General features: G+C 44.6%; 1 protein-coding gene across 2 annotated transcripts in view; it reads right to left on the bottom strand.

The window, feature by feature from the left end:
* clmpb (CXADR like membrane protein b) overlaps positions 1-19,796 on the bottom strand; it is a 53,235-nt gene extending 33,439 nt beyond the window's left edge. Inside the window, exons 1-2 of one of the 2 annotated variants that reach the window (XM_047035616.1) lie at positions 19,323-19,796; positions 11,594-11,705 (exon numbers count right to left, since the gene is read on the bottom strand). Coding sequence is in view for 1 of the 2 variants with exons in the window: in XM_047035615.1 (XP_046891571.1) it covers positions 19,323-19,383 (61 nt within the window). In the remaining variant the exon portion in view is untranslated. The remainder of the gene's footprint in view (positions 1-11,593; positions 11,706-19,322) is intronic. The other variant, XM_047035615.1, reaches the window with a different exon arrangement.
* Between the last annotated feature and the right edge of the window lie 467 nt (positions 19,797-20,263).

Here is a 20,263-nt window from a genome sequence, read left to right as displayed (position 1 = left end):
TTAGGAAGCAGGTGAAACCGGCTCAAGAGTCCCGATTTACTCATTTAGGGTGGATTAAAGCTCTTAAAACCCATTTACTGTACAAATGAGAAGAACGCCCGGCCTGACTGTGGCCGAGGTCCGCCAGGTTCAATTGTGCAGTAATAGGGGAATGTCTCGCGTTCAAATGGATCATTGCTTCCTTGCTCCCATGGTGGGTGGGGAGATAATTTACAGGGACAAGTATAGACCCTGGTTAGACACTCTGAAGTAGCTCTGTAGAGGCAAAAGCCTGACACAGTCAGGAGGATTTTGCCAACTAGCAAAAGATAAAAATAAAATAAAAAAATAATTCCTTGAAGGTACTTACTTTTTTCCCTTTTTTTTACTGAGGAGATGATTTGGAAAAACTTTTTCACAAGTAACCCTGAGGGGGGTTTCTCACTATTGAGCTAATTGTGTACTTAAAGAACTCAAACTCTCAGCCATCCTTGATTAGAGTACCTGAGATCATTTGCAACTAGCAAAGATCAAAGGGATTTTGAATTAGGCAGATTGAACGAGGTCATGCAGAATGTTAACAGGGAATTAACATAAACTCTAATAGCACAAAGGGATGGGCAAGGAGACAACGAGGCTTAACAGTTAAAACCATTAAGGTCTGCTAAATAGCATTTCATTAGCACATAGGTCCCAAAGAAGCACAGAGCCTCATGCTATGCTAGCATTAGCTTTACACTATATTGTTGTTTTTGCTAGCAAAGCGCTAGCTAAGTAGTCCTTAAAAATGGCTGCCCAAGGGTCTGCCTGGCTGGTTCCATGAGAAATAGAGTGATAAGCATCATCTCCCTTTCTGGGCCCTAATCTCTTCATCATTACAAATGGTCCTTGAGAAAATAATAAAGCAAGGAAATGGCATGTAATTAAGTTGTTGCTGCCATCCACCTTTTTTGTATCCTAATGAAACGCTCCGCGATAACTAATTTAGGAATTAATTATGATTGATGCAACTCTGGGATTTATCAAACGCCTGGCGAGTGTTGGTGTAGCGTGTGAGAGAAAAAGGCGGGGGTGGAGGGGAGTGGTGTAGAGAAACAGGGGTGAGGGGTTAATTTTGGAGCTTCAGCTAGCCATCTTCAGATCCAGATCATGAAGTATTTGTATTGGTAGGACTCTTCAAATCTCTGGATAGATTTAATTCCCCCCCACCCTATTTCTCTATTCCAAATGAGCTGGAGTCAGGGAGAGTTCAGAGTTTGCTTAGCGAATATACCCCCACCCCATAACCACCACCCCTCTTTCCCAACCCCCTTTCACACACACACACACACACACACACACACACACACTCACACACACACACCCTTTACTCAGTTTGAAATGGGCGAGAGCTAACCCTGGGTAGTGGGATGAAAAAGAAGGATAGGAAGACAGAGAGAGAGAGAGAGAGAGAGAGAGAGAGAGAGAGAGAGAGCACACGGAAGGAGGGAAAACTTCAAAGGTCTTCGGCTACCCCCATTGCGAGGAGTATGCCTCGCAAAGCCTCCAGAGAATGGGCAGAAAAACAAGTAGCTCGTGGTGGAGGGTATAAGATATTGAGAACAACAGAGTAGAAAGAAAAGTGGCTTTCATATGTGAAGTCTTCCTGAGGCTTTCTGATCATCTATATCCTTCCAGTCTCCAAGTCCAAGTCAAACACCCAGTGAAACGATAGCATCTCAAAAAAGGGCTGCATGATTGTCAAGAAAACATGGGGAGGACTAAGAATCCTGGAATAACAAGGGCCCATTTCTCATCGAGGGAGGGAGGATCGAGTCTGTTTTTGGTATGGCTACACGGTTTAATGTGACCCCGTAATTGAAGCGAGATAGTTATTATTCTGGGTTGGTCACACCTTAATTTGCACACCTGTGGAAGTGAAAGATGAGGAGACGGGAGCCCCCCACACCCAAAGACACACACATAGACACACACGCACAAAAACACACAAACAGACACACAACGCACAAAGACGCACATGGAAAAAGAGACCGTCATTATGTCTGAAGAGCGGTTACCCCCTGATGATTATGAGCTCGACTTAATAACTGGTGGAGGGGCACCAGGTGTTTTTAATTCTGTCTCTGTTTATTATGACTGACTGAGCGCTCCTCGACAGGACCCGGTGAACGTGTCTAAACATCTTCTCGCTGTCTCCCTCTCTCTTTTTCACTGCCTCACGTGAAGGGGCATTGGCACAATGAGCAATGAGATGGCGGAAAAAAAGTCATCTGAGTATGGCAGCAACACGAACCAGGATGTTTGTGACAGAGAGAGTGTAATGGCATCGGTACACAGAGAGACTTGTGTGCTTGCAAGTCTCTGATGATTGCACACGCGCATGCACGCTTACATGCCGGCACGCGCGCACACACACACACACACACCCTCTCTTCCGATCGCACAGATCTCTGGGGTGTGTTAACAAAGCAGCATCTTCCTCTTTCCCCGCTCTGTAGTAAATCTCCAGTCTATGCAAAAGTAAGGAGCCACTGCTAATGAAGTCAACTGAATGCGACTGCACTGCGTAAGTCAGCTCGGCCGGCCTCAGAACTGGACCGGTGCTCACGAGGGCACTGTGCCTTGCTGCCGTAGTTATATAGATGGATAGATCCATAACTACCGAAGATCATCTCGCTGTTAATGGGTTCTCTCTCTCCTTTCATCTCTTCCCAGTCCCCCCGGTCTATTTCTATCCTTCTCTCTCACGGTTTGATCGCTCTCTCTCTCTCTCTCTCTCTCTCTCTCTCTCTCTCTCTCTCTCATACTCTTTCTCTTTTCACTCTTTCCCTGGGTTTGATCTCTCTCTCCCCCTCTCTAGCAGAGATAACTCTGAACGTATTCATTACCAATCCACTGGGCTGATAGAGGTAGGAAACACAGGGGACTGAAGCAGGAAGCTGATAATGTACACAGATAATAGAAGGCTTTCCAGCCGGGGCCCCTCCTTAATGCCTCGCTATCATCCTGATGTCTTTGTGCTGGATCATTGTTCCTGTAGTTTGGAAAATGAGGTAAATCGGATTCACAAAACAAGTGGATTAACTTAATCACTCCTCATGCTTTGACAATGACCTTCGCTTCTCAGAGCATAATAGGGATTAGGGGGGAGTTGAGGACATATGCCGCGCAGCAGAGTCAGATTAGAGTTCTCCCGTGGCAGAATGATTGAAATGCGCTATTCAGACATTCCTTCACCGTGCCAGGCTTCGATAAGATACAATACTGTGAGTGGTGAATCTGTAGAAGTAGGGTTGTGTCAGGGGAAACGGCTCGATGCAGACGGCAGGCACGGGCGCCAAAAAAATGCATGTGTAGCTTTTATGAGATTGAACACTGTGGGCTTCACTTTCACCGCGGTGAACCATCTGATGCTGTGCGCACAAGCTCGAACAGCCAAGTGGCCATTGGATACTTTGGCCATGGCTAGCATATCCCTATCCTCGCTGCAAGGGCATGGGCTGTCGTGATATTTCTCAGGACTAATGTTATCGATTAAAGAACAGGAAGGAAGTTATTCTCGGGGCATATGAAAGACAATAGTCCCTGCTGTTCGATAGTACATTAAACTGAATGGGAGGGGGGGAAGGTAATTAATAACACAGGCGAGCGACCTTTGCCCTTCACGACGTCGGCAAGCCTGAGGTCAGACGGAGGAGCACAAGGTCGCCAGGTGAGCCGTGGGACGAAATGGGATCGTCGATAGCGGACGACGGATGGCCATTGATTGGCGGTGACAGGGAGGGACGATCAATTGCGACAGCGGACGCGAGTGTCTCGGCGCCGCCTCCGAGAAATGGGAAAAGGGCAGGACAGAGGTGAGGAGTCGCTGCTAAGGGACCCGGGAAGGACAGGATGTGCTTGTGTGCGTATTTCCTGGGCAGTGTCACGGTTCCAGTTTGGCGCTGATTCATGTCAGGGGGATGGGGGGGGGGACGGGGGGTGTGTGTGTTTAAGGTAAGGTGTCCCTTAAGGTAAGGTGTTTGTGTGTGAAAAGGCTAGGCCGATGAGGGGACTGACAATTACGGCCGACACAAGGCGATGGCAGGGGGCAAACGTGCTGTGAATCTGTCCCCCTTCCCTGCATCCCTCACCCCCTCCCTCCCTCACCCCTCCTTCCCCGCCCAGCCTTCCCTTCACCAGCCCGCCGCCCTCCCCCCACCCTCACACACAGCATCCTTAAAGGCAGTAGATGGATGTCAGAGTTTTGGGAGGAATGACGCAAAGATGTTGTGACTGGTGTTGCGTAATGTCAGCGGGGGGCAGAAGACTGTGGGTGTGCGCGCGTGTGCATGTGTGTATGAAAAAAGATTTGCTTGTGAGCAGGTTACACACATGGCTAATGTTGAATCGCCGTACACTCTTAAGGATGCCCAGGGACTGGTCCAAGGTCTTGTGGTTTGACAAGCCCCAGGTTTAGAGGAAGCATAACAATGGTGGAGAGGGTTAATGTAGTCCATTGGAGCAAGCCCTGGTGTTATACACTCTGTACTACTCTCCATAATGCTGCAGACAGTGTGCTCTCAGTCTCTCTCTCTCTCTCTCTCTCTCTCTCTCTCTCTCTCTCTCTCTCTCTCTGCCATACATCCTCCCATCTCTCCCTCATCCTTCCTGCGTATCTTCATCCCCCTCTCCCGGGAAAGACAGCATTGTATATTGATTAGGCAGTGTGTCACCTGACCTTGACAGCTGTCCTTCCCAGCAGTTTACGATGGAAGGAATGTGTGTGTGTGCATTTTTGCGTGTTTACTGCATGTGTGTGTGTGTGTGTGCGCATTTTGTGTGTGCCGCCGTTTCACGCTCAGATGGATGCTAATATATACACACACACACACCGTGACAGATGCCTAATGCTTCATGTGCAAACAATTCATATGCAGACACATGCCTTTACAGTCTCTATCTGACACACACACACACAGTGTACATGTACACACACACACACACACACACTATAGACATACACTCAGAAACACGTACGTATAGCTAGTTAGGCTGGGGAGAAACTGGCAAGCCTGTGACTTGTGAAGCAGCAGTGTCCCGGCAGTGTGGTATTCACATCACCTCCTCAGAGGCGAGCATAAACAGATTGATTAGATCACTCCTGCTGACTCATCCGATACAGTACCCAGAAAGGGGTGGGGCTGGGGTTGGAGGTGTGTGTGTGTGTGTGCGTTGGGGGGGAGCAGGGCCGTACGCAGGGCCCAAAAAATACTGAGGTCATGAGTCAGAACTTCTAGGCGGGTTCGGGGGCATGCTCCCCCGGAATTTTTTTAAATTACATTATTTAAATATGGCCATTTTCATTTTCATTTTTATTATTATATGGCAACGACGGTACGAGCGTTCTGATTGGATAATGAGTAGTCACCCCAGCCGCGTATTGCCCTCCTCGCCGGTCAATACGGATCCGTATTGCCCTCTGACGTCAGCTTCAAAATGAGCGATATCGACGAATCAGCTGCTGAGTTTTACTATCCAGATGATGCTGAAAAGCTTTGTCATCGAAAGTGAGGATGAAGACCAGACTCTTTGAATCACTTGTGTCGTTATTTTGTGATGAAATTAAAGCCATTTTAGCAGAACCATGTTGTCCGCTTTCTATCAAAAGTAATGAGTTGCTTGGCAACACATGAAACACACCGTGAGAAGACTTGAGAGCTAGCTACAATTAGCCTAAAGGTACCATTTATATTCGTTTACAAAACGAAAATAATCTAAACTTGCCATATAATAAACTACTTACTAACCTCGACCGTTCGGTCATGCCGGGAAATATCAAACTGAGGCTGGAACGTATCGACCGAGCGATAGCGAGTCAGTTTGATATTTCCCAATTGCCACTGAATTTCATTTTCAATCAATCACATCAATGACATATCAATCGCAAAATGAATGTTGATTCAACCGGTGGAAATTGATTGACAACCGGTACTGACGGAGTTAACCAAACTTTGATTTGATGTTTCCTTATCTGAGTAGTACGCTGCTGCAATACAAATATTTCCACATGAAAATGAATCTTTCTTCTCACAGTCATCTGCCACTTAAACTTCTCTTAACCTACATGTTTAGTTTGCTGCGCTCCTCTTCCAGTGACTGTAACTAACATAGGCTATTCACTAACAGTAGCGGTATGTCTATGGCGGTAACATCAGCATCCGACTTGTGTTTGGTGGTTACCATAACGACAGTACGTTTTGTTGATGACGCGCAGCACGTATGTCCAAACTCTTGAGCTACTCGGCTCTTCAAGTATAAAATCACGTTACGGTTTGTGGGAGACCAAGATCATCGTCCTGCAGTAAGTTTCACGTGTACTTTATTTTGAGTTTATATACCACGATTTAAGCACAAAAAAAAACTGAAATACGAAAAAAAATACCGAGGACACGACCTCGGTGTCCTCAATGGTAGTTACGGCCCTGGGGGGGAGGAAGGTTGGCTGTGTGTGCCGTGTTAATAAGCTGGCCCTCGTTTTAACGCCAACGCCGTCTACCTTCTTCACCTTCTTCCTTTACACCACACACACACCCCCACACACCTCCTCCGCCCCCCAGCCCGGCACGAAAACATGAACACGCACCCAAGGTTATCTGGGAGGGGAGTGGAGGGGGGGCTGTCTCTAAACGGAGGCCCTCGAACAGCCTCTGATTAGCGATCTGTCCCACGGCACAATGTGTGTGTGTCTACATGTATGTGTCTGCTTGTGTGTGTGTGTGTGCGGGGGGGGTGGTACGGGGGATAAGACTTAGGGATCATCGCCGAGGTGGCGGCGTGGCGGAGGGTGGCGGAGGTGCCGGGGCTAGATGTGAAGTGTGTTGTGTGCTCCTCCATTTCTATGTTTTTTTTGTTTGTTTTTTAAGGGGGAGGGGGGGGGGTGAACATGAGCCCAATGTCACCGTGACAGCCTGGTGCTCCTCTGAGGACACCGTGGGCCGGAGGGAGGATGATGGATGAGTCCCACAGTTCTCCTCCTCCATGCACACACGCGCATACAAACATGGACATTCACACACGCCCAAAAATGACAATGTGATACGTTTTGTATGGTGTTTGTAGAAATGCTCGCGTTCCAAAGCATGGCACAGACTTCATTGTAGCTACAACCCTGGTGAATGCTTCAGGATCAATGACCAATCCAGCCTCTCCCTCCCTCCCTCCATCCCTCCCACCCCTGCTCTGAACTCCCTTACCCTTCCAGACTTTGTTACTGAAACATTAATCTCATGCTGTACTCTTCTGTGCCCCTCCCACTCGCTTTGCCTCTCTGTCTTTCTTTGCCTTTCTCTCTCTTCTAATATCCGCCTCCTCCCTTCGTGTCGTACACTCGTACACTTCCTCTTGTGTCTTCCAGTGTTTTCCTTGACCTGGAAACTCCTATTAAGGTCCTGGAGGCATGTTGACCTCAACCAGGCAACCCTCCTACCTCCCCCACCAAGCCAAACCCTGCACCAAACAGTTCCTACAAGGGAGATGAACATGATATATATGGGTTGCCTCGGGTGAGCAAGACGCATGTGGCTCAGTGGCCATCCATCACAACGCTACAGAGGCAATGCCCTGTCCAATAACAGTGGGGTTGGGGTGGGGGTGGTGATGGTGGAAGGACAGTAGGGACCGGCTTGTAAAATGGTCCCTCCTTCCCGAGATGGGGTGTTAAAGCCAAAAAGCGTGGCTGGAGAGAAAAAGAAAATCTCGTGTCCCCTAGATTGATGGACTTGGGTTCTGCGGGTGTAGCGTTCATTTCGATACTTGGTGCAGGCTATGATTACTTGTAGTCAAAGCCATAGCCTGGAGTGGATACAGTATAAATACTGGGATTAATGACTGTGTGAGTCGCTAGAATGAACCATCCTTCATGCCTGTAGTCCATTCCAACAGCACATTGAGACTGATACAAAGGTCGTTGGGCATTGGGTAGAAAAATGGCTGAGCTCTTACAGGAATTTTCTCCCCACATCAAATTACAATAGCCTATGTCAAAAAGAAAATGGATAGATAAACAATAAATGGGATTACTCAAGATCAAACTCAACCAGCTCAAAAAAAATAGAAAAGGAAATCAATAAGTGAAGTAATTGGGTCTTTCAAAGCCTATGTAGGCTTCCCCAAGGCTAGCCATGTTAATGCATTTAGATGAAAATGCGCGGCGCGATACATCAACATGTCCACCCCCAAGACACGACAGGTTAAATGTATTTTTTCCCCTTCTGCTGCATGAACGTTCAGACAAATCAATTGTGGGAGGTGATTAACCAAGAGGCAGATAGTCTGAAGGGGGAAGAGCAGGACAGGAAATGGATGGAGACATGCAAGCTAGGACTGCAGGTAACTAGGTCAGACCCAACAACCTTCATTACCCATCCAAAAAATGAATCGGAAGCGACACCAACGTGATTTCCCGAAAGACCAGACTGTAGACAAAAACGCCATTCCAGAATGGAGCTAACTAGACTGCGTCAATGAGCTCCCTGGTGCAAATCAGTACACTGGGGGAGTGGCACTATCGACATGGACTTCAGGAAAACACAGTCTGAGACTAGCCATTTATACCGGTTGTTAGCGACTTCTAGTTATCCGGCTAACTTGCAGACTTGCCAAAAACAACATTAGCTGCATGTAGACTAAAAGGTACCACAGAACAGTGACAATAACGTAGACAGGAGTAGTCTGCAATGAGACAAGAATCCACAGGGGCGCACACCCAATGCATTTCCTCTAACAAGGGAAATTCTAGTCCTCCACTGTCTCGTCCCACCATGCTATGTGGCTGCAATATTGAATAAAGAGTCGTTCCTCTGTCTAATGTCTTTATAAAGGCCCTGTAAGCGGTGCATTTGGAGGAAAGGATTATGTCTGGCTACAGATGAGGGTATTTATCCTTCAGAGAGCTGGGCTGTCAAGGCACGTTTCCTGCCAGATCTGGTGTCACTCTTCCCAGCCTATCACAGATCAGATGTGGTCAGACGTTGCTCACAGGGCACTTTTGTTAGGTTTACCGTGCCCTCCATGTGACCTGTAACCGAAAACTCCACCCTCCAAGATCCACCCCTCATACTAAAGCAGAGGGTGATCTCTTGGTATTGATTGGGCAACGACGTCTGCAGATAGATTGTGACACGCAATATGTCCTTCCTGACATTTTCTTTCGCAAACCGAACAGGATCGTCACATTCTACAGAGACCGCAGCTAGCATATTTGCAAGACGTCTAAATAGGGAAACAATCTGGAATGGTCCTTTTATTTAGCACTACACTGCACAGTACCACCTCAGCACATTCTCCATCCACCTGCACCACAGTCTCATTACAAATCACATATGGATCGCTCGTCAAAGTTGTCTGATCAATCGCCCGCCGAAACGGACACATAGATCGGACTTCAGAGACAGGCATTGATTTCAAGCAAATCTGCCCCAACATCTCCCCGTCTCTTGCTCGGCACACCTTTCCAGTACTAATGAGCAGCCGCCTTCATTCTTTGCCAAGTGAGACGTTCTCTTTCATGCCTTCTGTCAGGAAACGCCGGCGATTCATTACGAGGAGAGGAGAGCAGTCTGTCGGTTTAGTTAGCGTTGCAAGACAGACAGCTATGTCACCTTATCCCTTCTAAACAGCCGTAATCAGCCTTTAAAACTCATTTGTATTGTGCATCCCCTTCGAAACATTAATTTAGGCTAAGCTAATTTACCTTCTTCATGAAACAGTAGCCTGTCGCTAAGCTAGGAGGTAAAAACGATATGCTAATTAATGTCACTCAGATTTAATTGGGCACAAGGAGGTGTTCGGTATGAATGTGGAGTATCAGTGCATTTTCAACAATCAACAATCCAGGAAATAAACACAACAGCCTTGAGGTGGTTGAATTAGCATTCACTAACAACCATCCCCTATATACTCAGTGAAGATGCAATCTGAAGATTAAAAATAGACACACACACACAATCACGATCACACCAACATTCAAAGGATATGCTCTCCAGTAATCAGGAAACAGGTGATTGTAAGTAAGGGCTTTGTGTTTCTAATGAGCCTTGTAGGAGATCGCAGGACAAATTTACCTCTTTCTACACTAGCTTCCCTTCTGCTATCAAAGCCACAAGGCCTGCTCTGTCGGGCCCAAACTTCCTTCTCGTCTGAGCTCGCTGGAGTTATCTAGAGCATGAATAACTCATAGGCTAAAGGAAAAGATGTTAAATACTCCACTTGCGAAGGGTTCGCCCTGATAGGAAAAACACTGCTACTCCACGTTTCCACTCCTTTCACGTCTGTTGAAACTGCTATGGTGAAATAAATCCATCTAATAGGGACTATTTCAGTGATCACTGTTACAATTGACTATTGTATGTATTACACAGTCAAAGAGAATAGCTAAGCAGTCATTTAGAAAAAATGACTACATTTTTACAGTAAGATCCAAAAGTCCAGGATACAATAACAATAACTTGAAAGTGCAGAGGGACAGCATTCATTTCCTCATGTCTATACTCATGGGACAACACGTTAAGGAATGTTAATTTTATTAAACTTAATCCCTCCATTTTAAGCTTGAAAAGTTCAACATTGCAGACAGTATATCAAACAGATTGGGTTTGGTCCACAGCTGAATCCTTATGTAAACATATTAAGATACGTGTTTGTACTGTTAGCTTGAAATAGTGACAGTAATATACAGAACTTTACCAGGAGTTGGCTGATTGTGTACAGACGGTAATGATTGCTTGTAAAGAATATGCAACAGTATTAAGTATTAATATTTTATCATGCATAGGCTACTGTTAAACTCTTCTAGGACGTTTGGTGCAATAAAATTGAGCAGATGACAGTCTTCTCTTTAACTGTTTTGTCAGAATCAAAAAGAAAATGCCGTCATTGTCCAAGGACTTTGGCTGTCAATTCTATAACATTCAAAGAAACCCTTCAGAGGGCCCTAGAAGGCCCGCTGCACACTAAGGCTAATGGTACATCGAAGACCCTTTCTAGCTCGCCCCTTTTCCAGGCGCCCTGATCCCTCGCTTGTGATCGTCAGCGATCAGAGGGTCGCCATTGACGAGGAGCAGGGGTCATGGAGGCGGAAGGTTGGGTGAGCAAATCCCACCAGACGAGCCTCTTTGTGCATTCTGCGCGGGGCGGGCTAAGGCGCTTGTTGTTTGCTGAGACAGCAGCTGACTCCTAGCTTTGCTCCCTCAGCCCTGCGCTCGGCGGAGGCAGGAGGGACTTAATTGCCTCATTAGCAGAGGGGCGAGTGAGGAGAGTGTTCCTCAACATTGTTCAATGTCAAGAGAGCATCCGAGAGGAAAGGTTAATGGAGTAAATAGCGTCGCTCTCCTTCGTCAAGGCCAGACCAAAGAAGCAGGCTTCAAATTAGGCCCCTCCGCCAAAAGAGGCTCTCGTTTAACAATTTTGCGTAGAAACGACCACCCACGTTTGGAATCGTCACATCCCCGTACTTGCTTTCCAACACGGAGAGAGCGCTGACGTGAGAGGGTTATTTCTGTTGCTGTCGTTCTTCTTTTTTTTTTTGCTGCGGCCCCGGTCTTGAGTACACAGTCATAATGCCAACTTTAATTACCTTAAGAGCTTGATTTTGCAGACGCCGCCTTTTTCCTCCCACACAGCAAACCCTGGACCTCCGGCGGCAAATCATGGCAGACACTCCCCCATATCCTAACTCTGGAATGACACTGACAATAAAGTGATGTGTGCTAGTGTAAAAATGATGAAGTTCAAACCTCCAAAGTCCATCTTAAAATGACAAGAGGATAACTGAAGTCATAGAGGCGCATTCCACCTGCTCCCAACTGCACCTTTCATTTCTGAACACATTCGAAAGGAAAGATGTCATTCATCTCGCTGGCTCGTTGCCTAACGACCATAATTGAGTACATTTCACATGTGGAGACAACAAAAGAGGCAAAGGATGACTAAACAATGGAGGAACTGTAGGGACAATGGAACAGTCCAGTACAGTAGCATCTGTACACAATCCATCTGGGAGCTTAGTTCGGGAAGTAGACAGCATTAATTTGCCATTCCCCAGAGTGCACTGCAGTACAGCTAGCGTGCTCAGTGTGCTTGTGTGTGTCTGTTTACACGTGTCCGGTACACAGAATAGCAACCATCAAACACAACTCACTTTTACACAATCTACACAATCAAGTTGACGGTCTCACCCTCATCGTAGACAAGGCAAAATCTTTTTTTTTTTAAGGCACAAATGTCTTGCTTCTAGGTACAACTCACTCCAGATTTCTGCGCCTGGCCCTGCCTGACACTGCGACGTGGCGGTTACAGCCATAAAACACCACATCTGCATGGGCAGTATAGCGTAAAGGCTCCATTTCATCAACAAGTCAAGTCTAACGACTCGTAAAAAACAAAGGTGGTGGTGCCATCTGTTCTGGAACTGTGTCCCGGGAAAATGGAAAGAGAGAGAGAAAAAGCTTTTTCAGCTGGGCCAGTACACTGTTGCCCACTCTCCCCCATGGCCTAAGCACCTGAATAAGTAACTTAATCTCCTATGCAAACATAAACTTCTTCCGTTGAGTGCATCCCAGTCTCTCAGCATTTAAAGGTTGCGGCATTCAGTTAGTGTGACACACTGCAGGCTATAGCGCAATCAGGGGCATTACACACTTAATTGCAGGCAGCCTAGCGATTGATCAGCGATATCCAGTTTACAATGTTTTCGCTCTGGTATGAACAGCCAAATGTCTGGCACCGTGGTTCGATAATTAAACCATCCATCACTATGCCTCCACTACAAGATAACACAGCCAGCAACTACAGTATATTGCATTGTACAATTACTACAGAACAGCAATAAATAGGGTGCAAGTGATGACCAAAGCATATATTCGTATTAAGAATTAAACAGCAAATATACATGCTTATTTGTGAGAAAAAGTTTACTTTGAGGACACTAGTAATTTAAAGGTAACGTTTATGAAAGTGTCATTTCATGGACGTGACCAAAAATGAGCCAAGAATAGAATTGAATTGAAGTGTATATAATATTCAACATCCCTTGACTTCAGAGACCTTCAAAGCCCAGCCAGCCACCAAGACTGTAGAAGAACCATCTAGTGTCGTAATGCAGTCCTAATCCATCACTAAACCAGGTAACTGTTCTGTCTTCCCTGAGGTTCAAGCACTCTAATCAATGGCCACCAAATTCTTCTCTTCCAAACACCATCCATCTTGGGATCTTTTCACGCCTCGTGCTGTGACGACCGAAGGGTCCGAAGATGAATGTAGGGGGAACGGGAGTCCTCTTTCTGATTACAGGCGCTAACGCTTGGGGGAGAGGAGCACGCAAGGGAGGAAATGGAGTGAGACAATGGTGCACGCGGGTTCAAAACACCTAATGGAGTGGCCTGCTAGCAAAGCTAATAGACTGTTTCAAATTGAAAGGAACAGCGGGCGTCTAAACAGAGCGACGTGGAACATTTCCCCCCATTCATTCACTCGGCTTTCCACCAGGAAACCAAAGAGAGAAAGACAATAACAAAAAACGGAACCTGCTGGGGTTCCACTGTCTTGTGAAACATGCATTTGCACCATGGGTTGGGTTAGTCTATCTGTAATCAATGTTGGTCATTCAATTACAGCCGAATGTCATATGAAGGGAGAGACGGTCAATTCTAAGTGAATTAGTGCTATCCCGGTGTGAGGGAAATGCATGGCCAGATAGTCTCCTCCTCTTCTACCTGTGAAAAAATGATTTTCTCAGCATTCTTAGACTGCCTTACGAGGAAGTCAAACTGTGAGGAATATTCCCCAGGTGATTCTGGATGAACCCTGTCTTTTGAATCATCCAAACTTTCTTTGGCCATGATAATCAATAATCACAGTGGTGAGAGACGTCTTTGCCTCTGGGTTTGGTCTGGATGTTGAGAGATGAGTGGAACTCGTATTCGACCAACAATGTCTGAATATCTGACATGCCTGTCACTGATTCTCCAGTTAAACAAATAATCTTCCAAGTCGCCCTGGATCAGGTCGTGTGCTGAACAAAGAAACAATTAAACTGATTGTATATCATCTCAGCTCGACAGGAGTGCTCCTGGTCAACTTAATGGGGGGGTTAGATGACAGTCTATTTGTCAGTGTGTCAGACTGTGTGTATTTGGGTGTGCATTCGCAATGTGTGCGTGCAGTACACTCCACACAACAGCTTCCACTTTTTTTTAAAACTATTTGCAAATGCTGTGTTATTCTAGCAGATCTATAATTTCCATATCATTGAAAAGGCAAATGCATACACCAAACATATTGTAAGGAACATGTTATTCTTTTATGTCAGTGATGTAAGCAGTATTCTAAGCTGCTTGAAATTGAGAGACACCTCTGTGACAAGGATTTTGGGGAGCGGGGGGGGGTAGGTGGTGGTAGGGGGGGCGTGTGGAGCTGTTTATTTTCCTGTAGAGCTCAACCCTACACTGAAAACAGAGATATTATACCTGGTTTCCAAGAGAGAGCATAGATCAAAGGCCTGCTCTGCTGGGAGAAGACAAGCACGCCAGCCTTATTTTGAGCTGCCAGTTTTCGCTTAAGCAACGAATGCTTGAGATGAGCACTGTAGGATTGGGTGCTCCGAAGGAAAGCATCTCGACGGGCTCCCGTGATAAGGAGATCATTTGTAACCCAATGTAGAACACCTGAAGATCTTGATCACGTCTACCATCTCTCTGTCGTCTTCCTACCGATACATGAACTCGGTTGAGGTGCGGTGCACCAGGACCAAACCAAGACATCAATGGGGGGAATTGATAATACTAACACTCTCTCTCTTTCTTTCTCTCTTCTTTTTATCTTCTGTCTCCTTCTGTATTTCATGAAATACTGCTTCACCATTGTGTCATTGTTTCATTAACTACTTGGTCTTAGCATCATCAGAAAACAATCAAAGGGACTTGAATCAAAATTGTTTATGTTGAATGGCAGCAAAGCGGTCTGAGGTTTCATGAATAAAGGCCTGTAATTGTCCAAGCTCCATTGACTTTCATGATTATTTACTGCTACAAACAACGCAGAAATCCTTGCTTTTGCTGGGAAATGACCGTGGCCGGACAGATTAGAGAGCGCCGCGGGGCATTCTAACATTTGAAACCAGCTTGCCAACCTGTAAGGGAAGGGCCACCTCGAGCGATGCAGAACATAAAAAAGCCTTTTTCCTTTTTTTCAAGAATGAACGTACTGCAGTTCCATGCATGTGGCTTGAGTTAACGTGAATTGAAGCCTCCCAAGAACATCTGTCAAAGGTTAGCCGAGAAGTGAAATAGGCAGTTCCTGTTCATGTGTTCCAAAATAATCTGTTAGTAATTTTCCCAGTGAAGGATGAAAAAGAGGCAAGGATTTATAGGTCAGAAAACAGAACAGGGCCAGTCATGTGCAGACATCTGTGCCCTCTATCATTCTTAGCAACATTTCAAACGCAGAATGTAAAACATAGATCTTTTGTTTACATACTCAATTTCAACTTTGTACCTTGCATCTTTTAGCTTTATATATCCATCGAATTGTACATTAAAAAGACTGGTTGGGAAAATAAGTGTTGTGCTGAAGAATGAGATCTGTTATGTTAAAACATTCATTTCCATGTTACCATTGACCTTCACTTCTACCTTGGATGTCTTTGGTTGGTAAAAATAAACAGCTCATTGTGAAAACGTTCCACTGACAGAGGGACACCGATAGAGAGAGAGCAAGCGAAAGAGAGAAAGGTGTGTACAGTAACATCCACTCTTTCACCTCGACTTTTGCTCGTTTAAAACACAGAACAGGGCTTGCTCTATGGGACGGAAAGACCTTCAGACTAAAAGCTCCTCAATCAATGAAACGTGAAGGATCACTCCACAAAAAGAAGAGGACTACCGCAATGGAAAAACATACCGTCATCTAAAGGCCATAAGAGTCAAGTAACACATCTGCAAAATGTGCTTGGGATGCAAATTGCTGTTTTGTAGTGATATGAGTCTCAAGCAGAATCTCTTGTGCCAGTGACTGGCAAAACATTACCTCTCTCCTCTGAGGACCACTTGATTGGGTAAAACAAAACAAAAAAATGGGTTTTAGACATACATATCTAAGTGCTTTCATTTTGTTTTGAGGTGCATACTGTAACTAAGCCCTTGGTTTTCTTTGAGACCATTTACTTGGCTCTCCACTTACCCCTTACTGGTACACTTCCATAAATGCTTTTTTTGTTGTTGTGTGAGAAAAAAGAAGAAGGTGCTGCAGACCAGCGGGTATTTCTCTGCACCGATGCATGGACCTGGTTTTGAGAAACCACATTTGAGAGTCTGTTTGATAGCTCTCTTTGACCTCTGTGTTCAACCACCCCGTAAAGGTTGATCCATCCTTTGCGCCCCATGCAATCTGGACTGTTGCTGTACTGTAGTTGGATTTCCTGTTTTCGCATGTATTGCCATGGAGCTATGCCTGCGATGGATATCATTTCTGACCGCTTCTTCGCACTTTTTGTGTCAAAGTGCTGACCTTTTAGCTGTGAAAGCAGTCATCCATTTTTTGGTGAGTCCGAAAATTATTGAAAGGAGAAGGGAGAGGTGGTAAAGATGGAAAAAAGGATTCAGACCCAAGTTGTCACTCAACCCCACAGGAAAGTCATATCCACCTTGGAGTCAATGGCTCAGGCCAAATGTGTGAAATACTGTGCGATTTTGGTCCCATAAAGGAGAACAGCCAAGTCAAAGCCAACTGTAAATCAAAATACACAACAAAAAAATAACAACGTAATTATATACATGAGACTCAAATTAAGTTACAAGAAGTTGAAGAACTTTGATATTCTCCTTGGTAACCTAATAACTTGTATCAAAATGGCTCATCTATTTGTGAATATCGAATAGAGGCAGTTTGCGTGTGCGTGGGAGTGTGACGAGAGTGAACACATCGAGATGTCACATCCTGACCTCTGGCACCGGGGGCTCCTGTCATCTTCACATGGGAGATATGCTTTGGGACTCTGCTAAATATAGAACATGGCAGCAGACATTCAACTCTGAAGCCACTGGTCTATGCATGAACATCCAACGCTCGTCTCAATCAAATGAGATGGAAGTGAAGCTACAACATGCACTACTGTGTCGCTTCTGCCATTGTCAGAGAGCAGTGTGCAGCGAGACTGCACAAAGCATTTATAGTTAGGGTGACATTGTTAAGTTCTGTTCAGAATGAGGTATGTGCGGTCTGGAATGAACTCTGGCGGATGAGATACTCATTTTTTCTATTAGATTTCTGTCAAATGAATTACAATCTGTTATTACTTCCAAGACAGTCATTGAAAATTTCTAATTCAAAACCATCCATTGCTAGGGCAAGGACAGGCAGGCAATCCATCATTAAGCTCCTTGACTTAGGTTTCCCTAATACCACTTCAAGCTGTTTTACCTTCATATCACTCGCTACACTGGATTCACTTTGAGATCTGGGCTGCATGATAAAGGCGTTTAAAGAATTTTGCTGCGATTAATTGCGGCACTTATCTGTCATGTGAACTCTGGATGTTATGTCTCCCACAGATATTAAATTAAAGGGGTCTCAGGACCTCCAAGTCCAACAACAAATAAAAAGGAAATGAGGCCTATTAATGAGTATTGATCATATTATAATAGAAGGCCCCCTCCCCTCTCGGCTGAGCCTCTGGAGTGGTCTGGTTTAAATATTGATGTTATCTTAGGATGTCCTTCACCCTGATTCCAAATCATGGAATTATTTTTCCATTTTTCAGGGTGTCACTTGGCTGTCAACTCAACACTCTCCATTTGAATGTCAAATATCTGAAAACAGTTGGTAGGACACATTTGATGGTAACCATAAAAATCGTCGTAACGCTTTACCCTTACTTACTATCTATCCCCCTCTACTAATCATCTAACATTAACAGACAGCACAATCATAATCTTCATCAGTCTTATGGTATTGTTACACTTATCATGTTACAGTAATGCAATTCAAATATTTATTGGCAATATAAAACAAGGGATCCTTACAATGGACAGTTAGAACATGCAAAAATGGCAACACCTCATTAAGGAACTACCAGTAGAACAATGGTCTGCTCTGTGTCTAAGGCAATGGAAGTAACCTGACACATGAATGGTACACCACAGCACGACATGATGCAATGCTGTTTCCTGAAGTTTAATAAACCTAACTTATACAGTGTGCTTGCAGAGTCTGTGGCTTGTGCTTCCCTATTACTATAAAATAACTGCATTTGAATCTTGTTCAGCTTCAGATGACAGAGAGACATTTCCAGATGTTCTCATTTCCCATTATCAGGCCAGACTTAATAGCAATATTTATTCAAGTTACAAATGTTTGGTCTGGATGCAAGACCGAACACACAGGCTATACAATACAATATATAACGTCAACAGACAGTTTAGCTTGAAAGTTATAGCATTCTCAATCACAAGAATGTTATTTTTGGATATTTAACCACCGTACAAGCACTGTGAGTCTTGAAGACAAGCCTTTCCCTCTCTCACAAGCTCGCATGCTCTGACCCCGGCACACGCGGGCACGCGAGAGACCAGCATCCTTTAGTCTTGCGGTCACTTATATCTCAGGGCACCAACCAAGCCATTCTCCCTCCACCGGCCATCTATTAAGTAGGTCTATTTATTAACAGTCGGTGTCACAACAAATTATGTTATTCCGCTCAGCTCTCATGCCCTGCCTTTGTGCTTACTGTTAAGAAGTAGTTGTGTTTAATCTCTCATTAGCAAACAACGGAAACTTAAAGGAATGTCTGCCAACACTAAAGCTTTCTTTGTTCAGTGACGGGCTAGTGATCGCCTGAAATGTAGCCATGTACAGTCATCATAGAACCGACACATATGTTTTCAATCTCCATGTCAGTCTCTGGGTAATACTGTACGACTGTTATAGAGAAATTATTTATTTTAAGTTAACTTTTTCCCTTCTAAAGATGTTTTATTTGCTCTTTTGCTGAATTTGTTGCGACCACAATTTAAAATGAGATCTTATTCAGCTCCAATTTATTGGAAACGTGTTTCCATCATTAACCATGGATTTATCTCTTATTTTTAAAGGCAAATGTCGGAAAGATAGAAATGTGCTGCATTAATGGATTTCTTAAATGTAGCCTACCTTGTGAACTGCGGATAGGTGTGTAACATATGCATGCAACGTTTTGCCAATAAGAAATTGATAGGAACTCGAAACAATGATTCTGATATATAAAGGTTAACACCATATCATAGATAACAGACAGTTCAGTAAGTCAATAATGTATAAGAAATGGGACTTACCCAGAGACAAAGAGCGAAATATTGCAGACATCGTGACACCCGACAAGTCTGGAAATCCCATGCAACGAAGCTGGAAACAATGCGCTCAGGCAGCCTTAAAATTAATTCGGGTGACCCAAGTCAACAGTCACAATAAAGCAGCACATCGGCAATTGGTAGAGATAAAACTGCAATGCAAATCTATATTGAGCAGAGTCCAAGGACATCATATCTTACACATTCGGGATGTGTAAGCTTTCGAGAAAGAACGCGTCTCTTTCATATCGTAATTTGTACCATATTCGCCTTTAAAATCAAAGTTCCTTTTCTGTCTGGTGTGGGACGCGTGTCTCAGATTCCGCCTGTCTCCGTCGCCAGTGAGCGTTATTCTCTTCTTTTCACCTCTGCACAATAATGCGAGGGGGCGAGAAGGTGGATGCTGAAGGATGGAGACCTCTAGAGTCTGAAGTGCTCAAATGCTGTATAGCCCCGTATGACCACAAAGCATCTTCCAAGCACAATGGTCAGTTGAATAGGGATGCAGGCAGCTAGCTCTCTTGCTGTGTGCATGATAATCAGTGGGTTGAAAGCATATCTGCGATACCATTTGATATTTTGATTTATAATGTTGAATGTTGGTGTTAGGCCACGCATTCACGAGTACAAACAACCGGAACCAATTACTGAGTAAATGAACCTTGTTGTCACTGTCATATCAATCATTTTTTCATAATTAAACGATGTTTTCATTTTATTTTTAAAGAACAATTGCACAGCTGTTGGATTAAGCAAATAATATTAATTAATACAGTGATAGATCACGCATGTCTAAAATCTATCCATCAAAGCATCAGTTTGCTTAACAGCTGTGCAGACGGTGGTGACGTTTTTGTTGTTTTTGATTAATACTTTATATGTAAAATGTTAATGTAACTCATTTGAATATGAGTGTATGCTGTTAT

The sequence above is a fragment of the Hypomesus transpacificus genome, chromosome 15 (assembly GCF_021917145.1).
Source record: "Hypomesus transpacificus isolate Combined female chromosome 15, fHypTra1, whole genome shotgun sequence".
NCBI classification, from domain to species: Eukaryota; Metazoa; Chordata; class Actinopteri; order Osmeriformes; family Osmeridae; genus Hypomesus; species Hypomesus transpacificus.
This window is presented reverse-complemented; position numbering and strand designations above follow the sequence as displayed.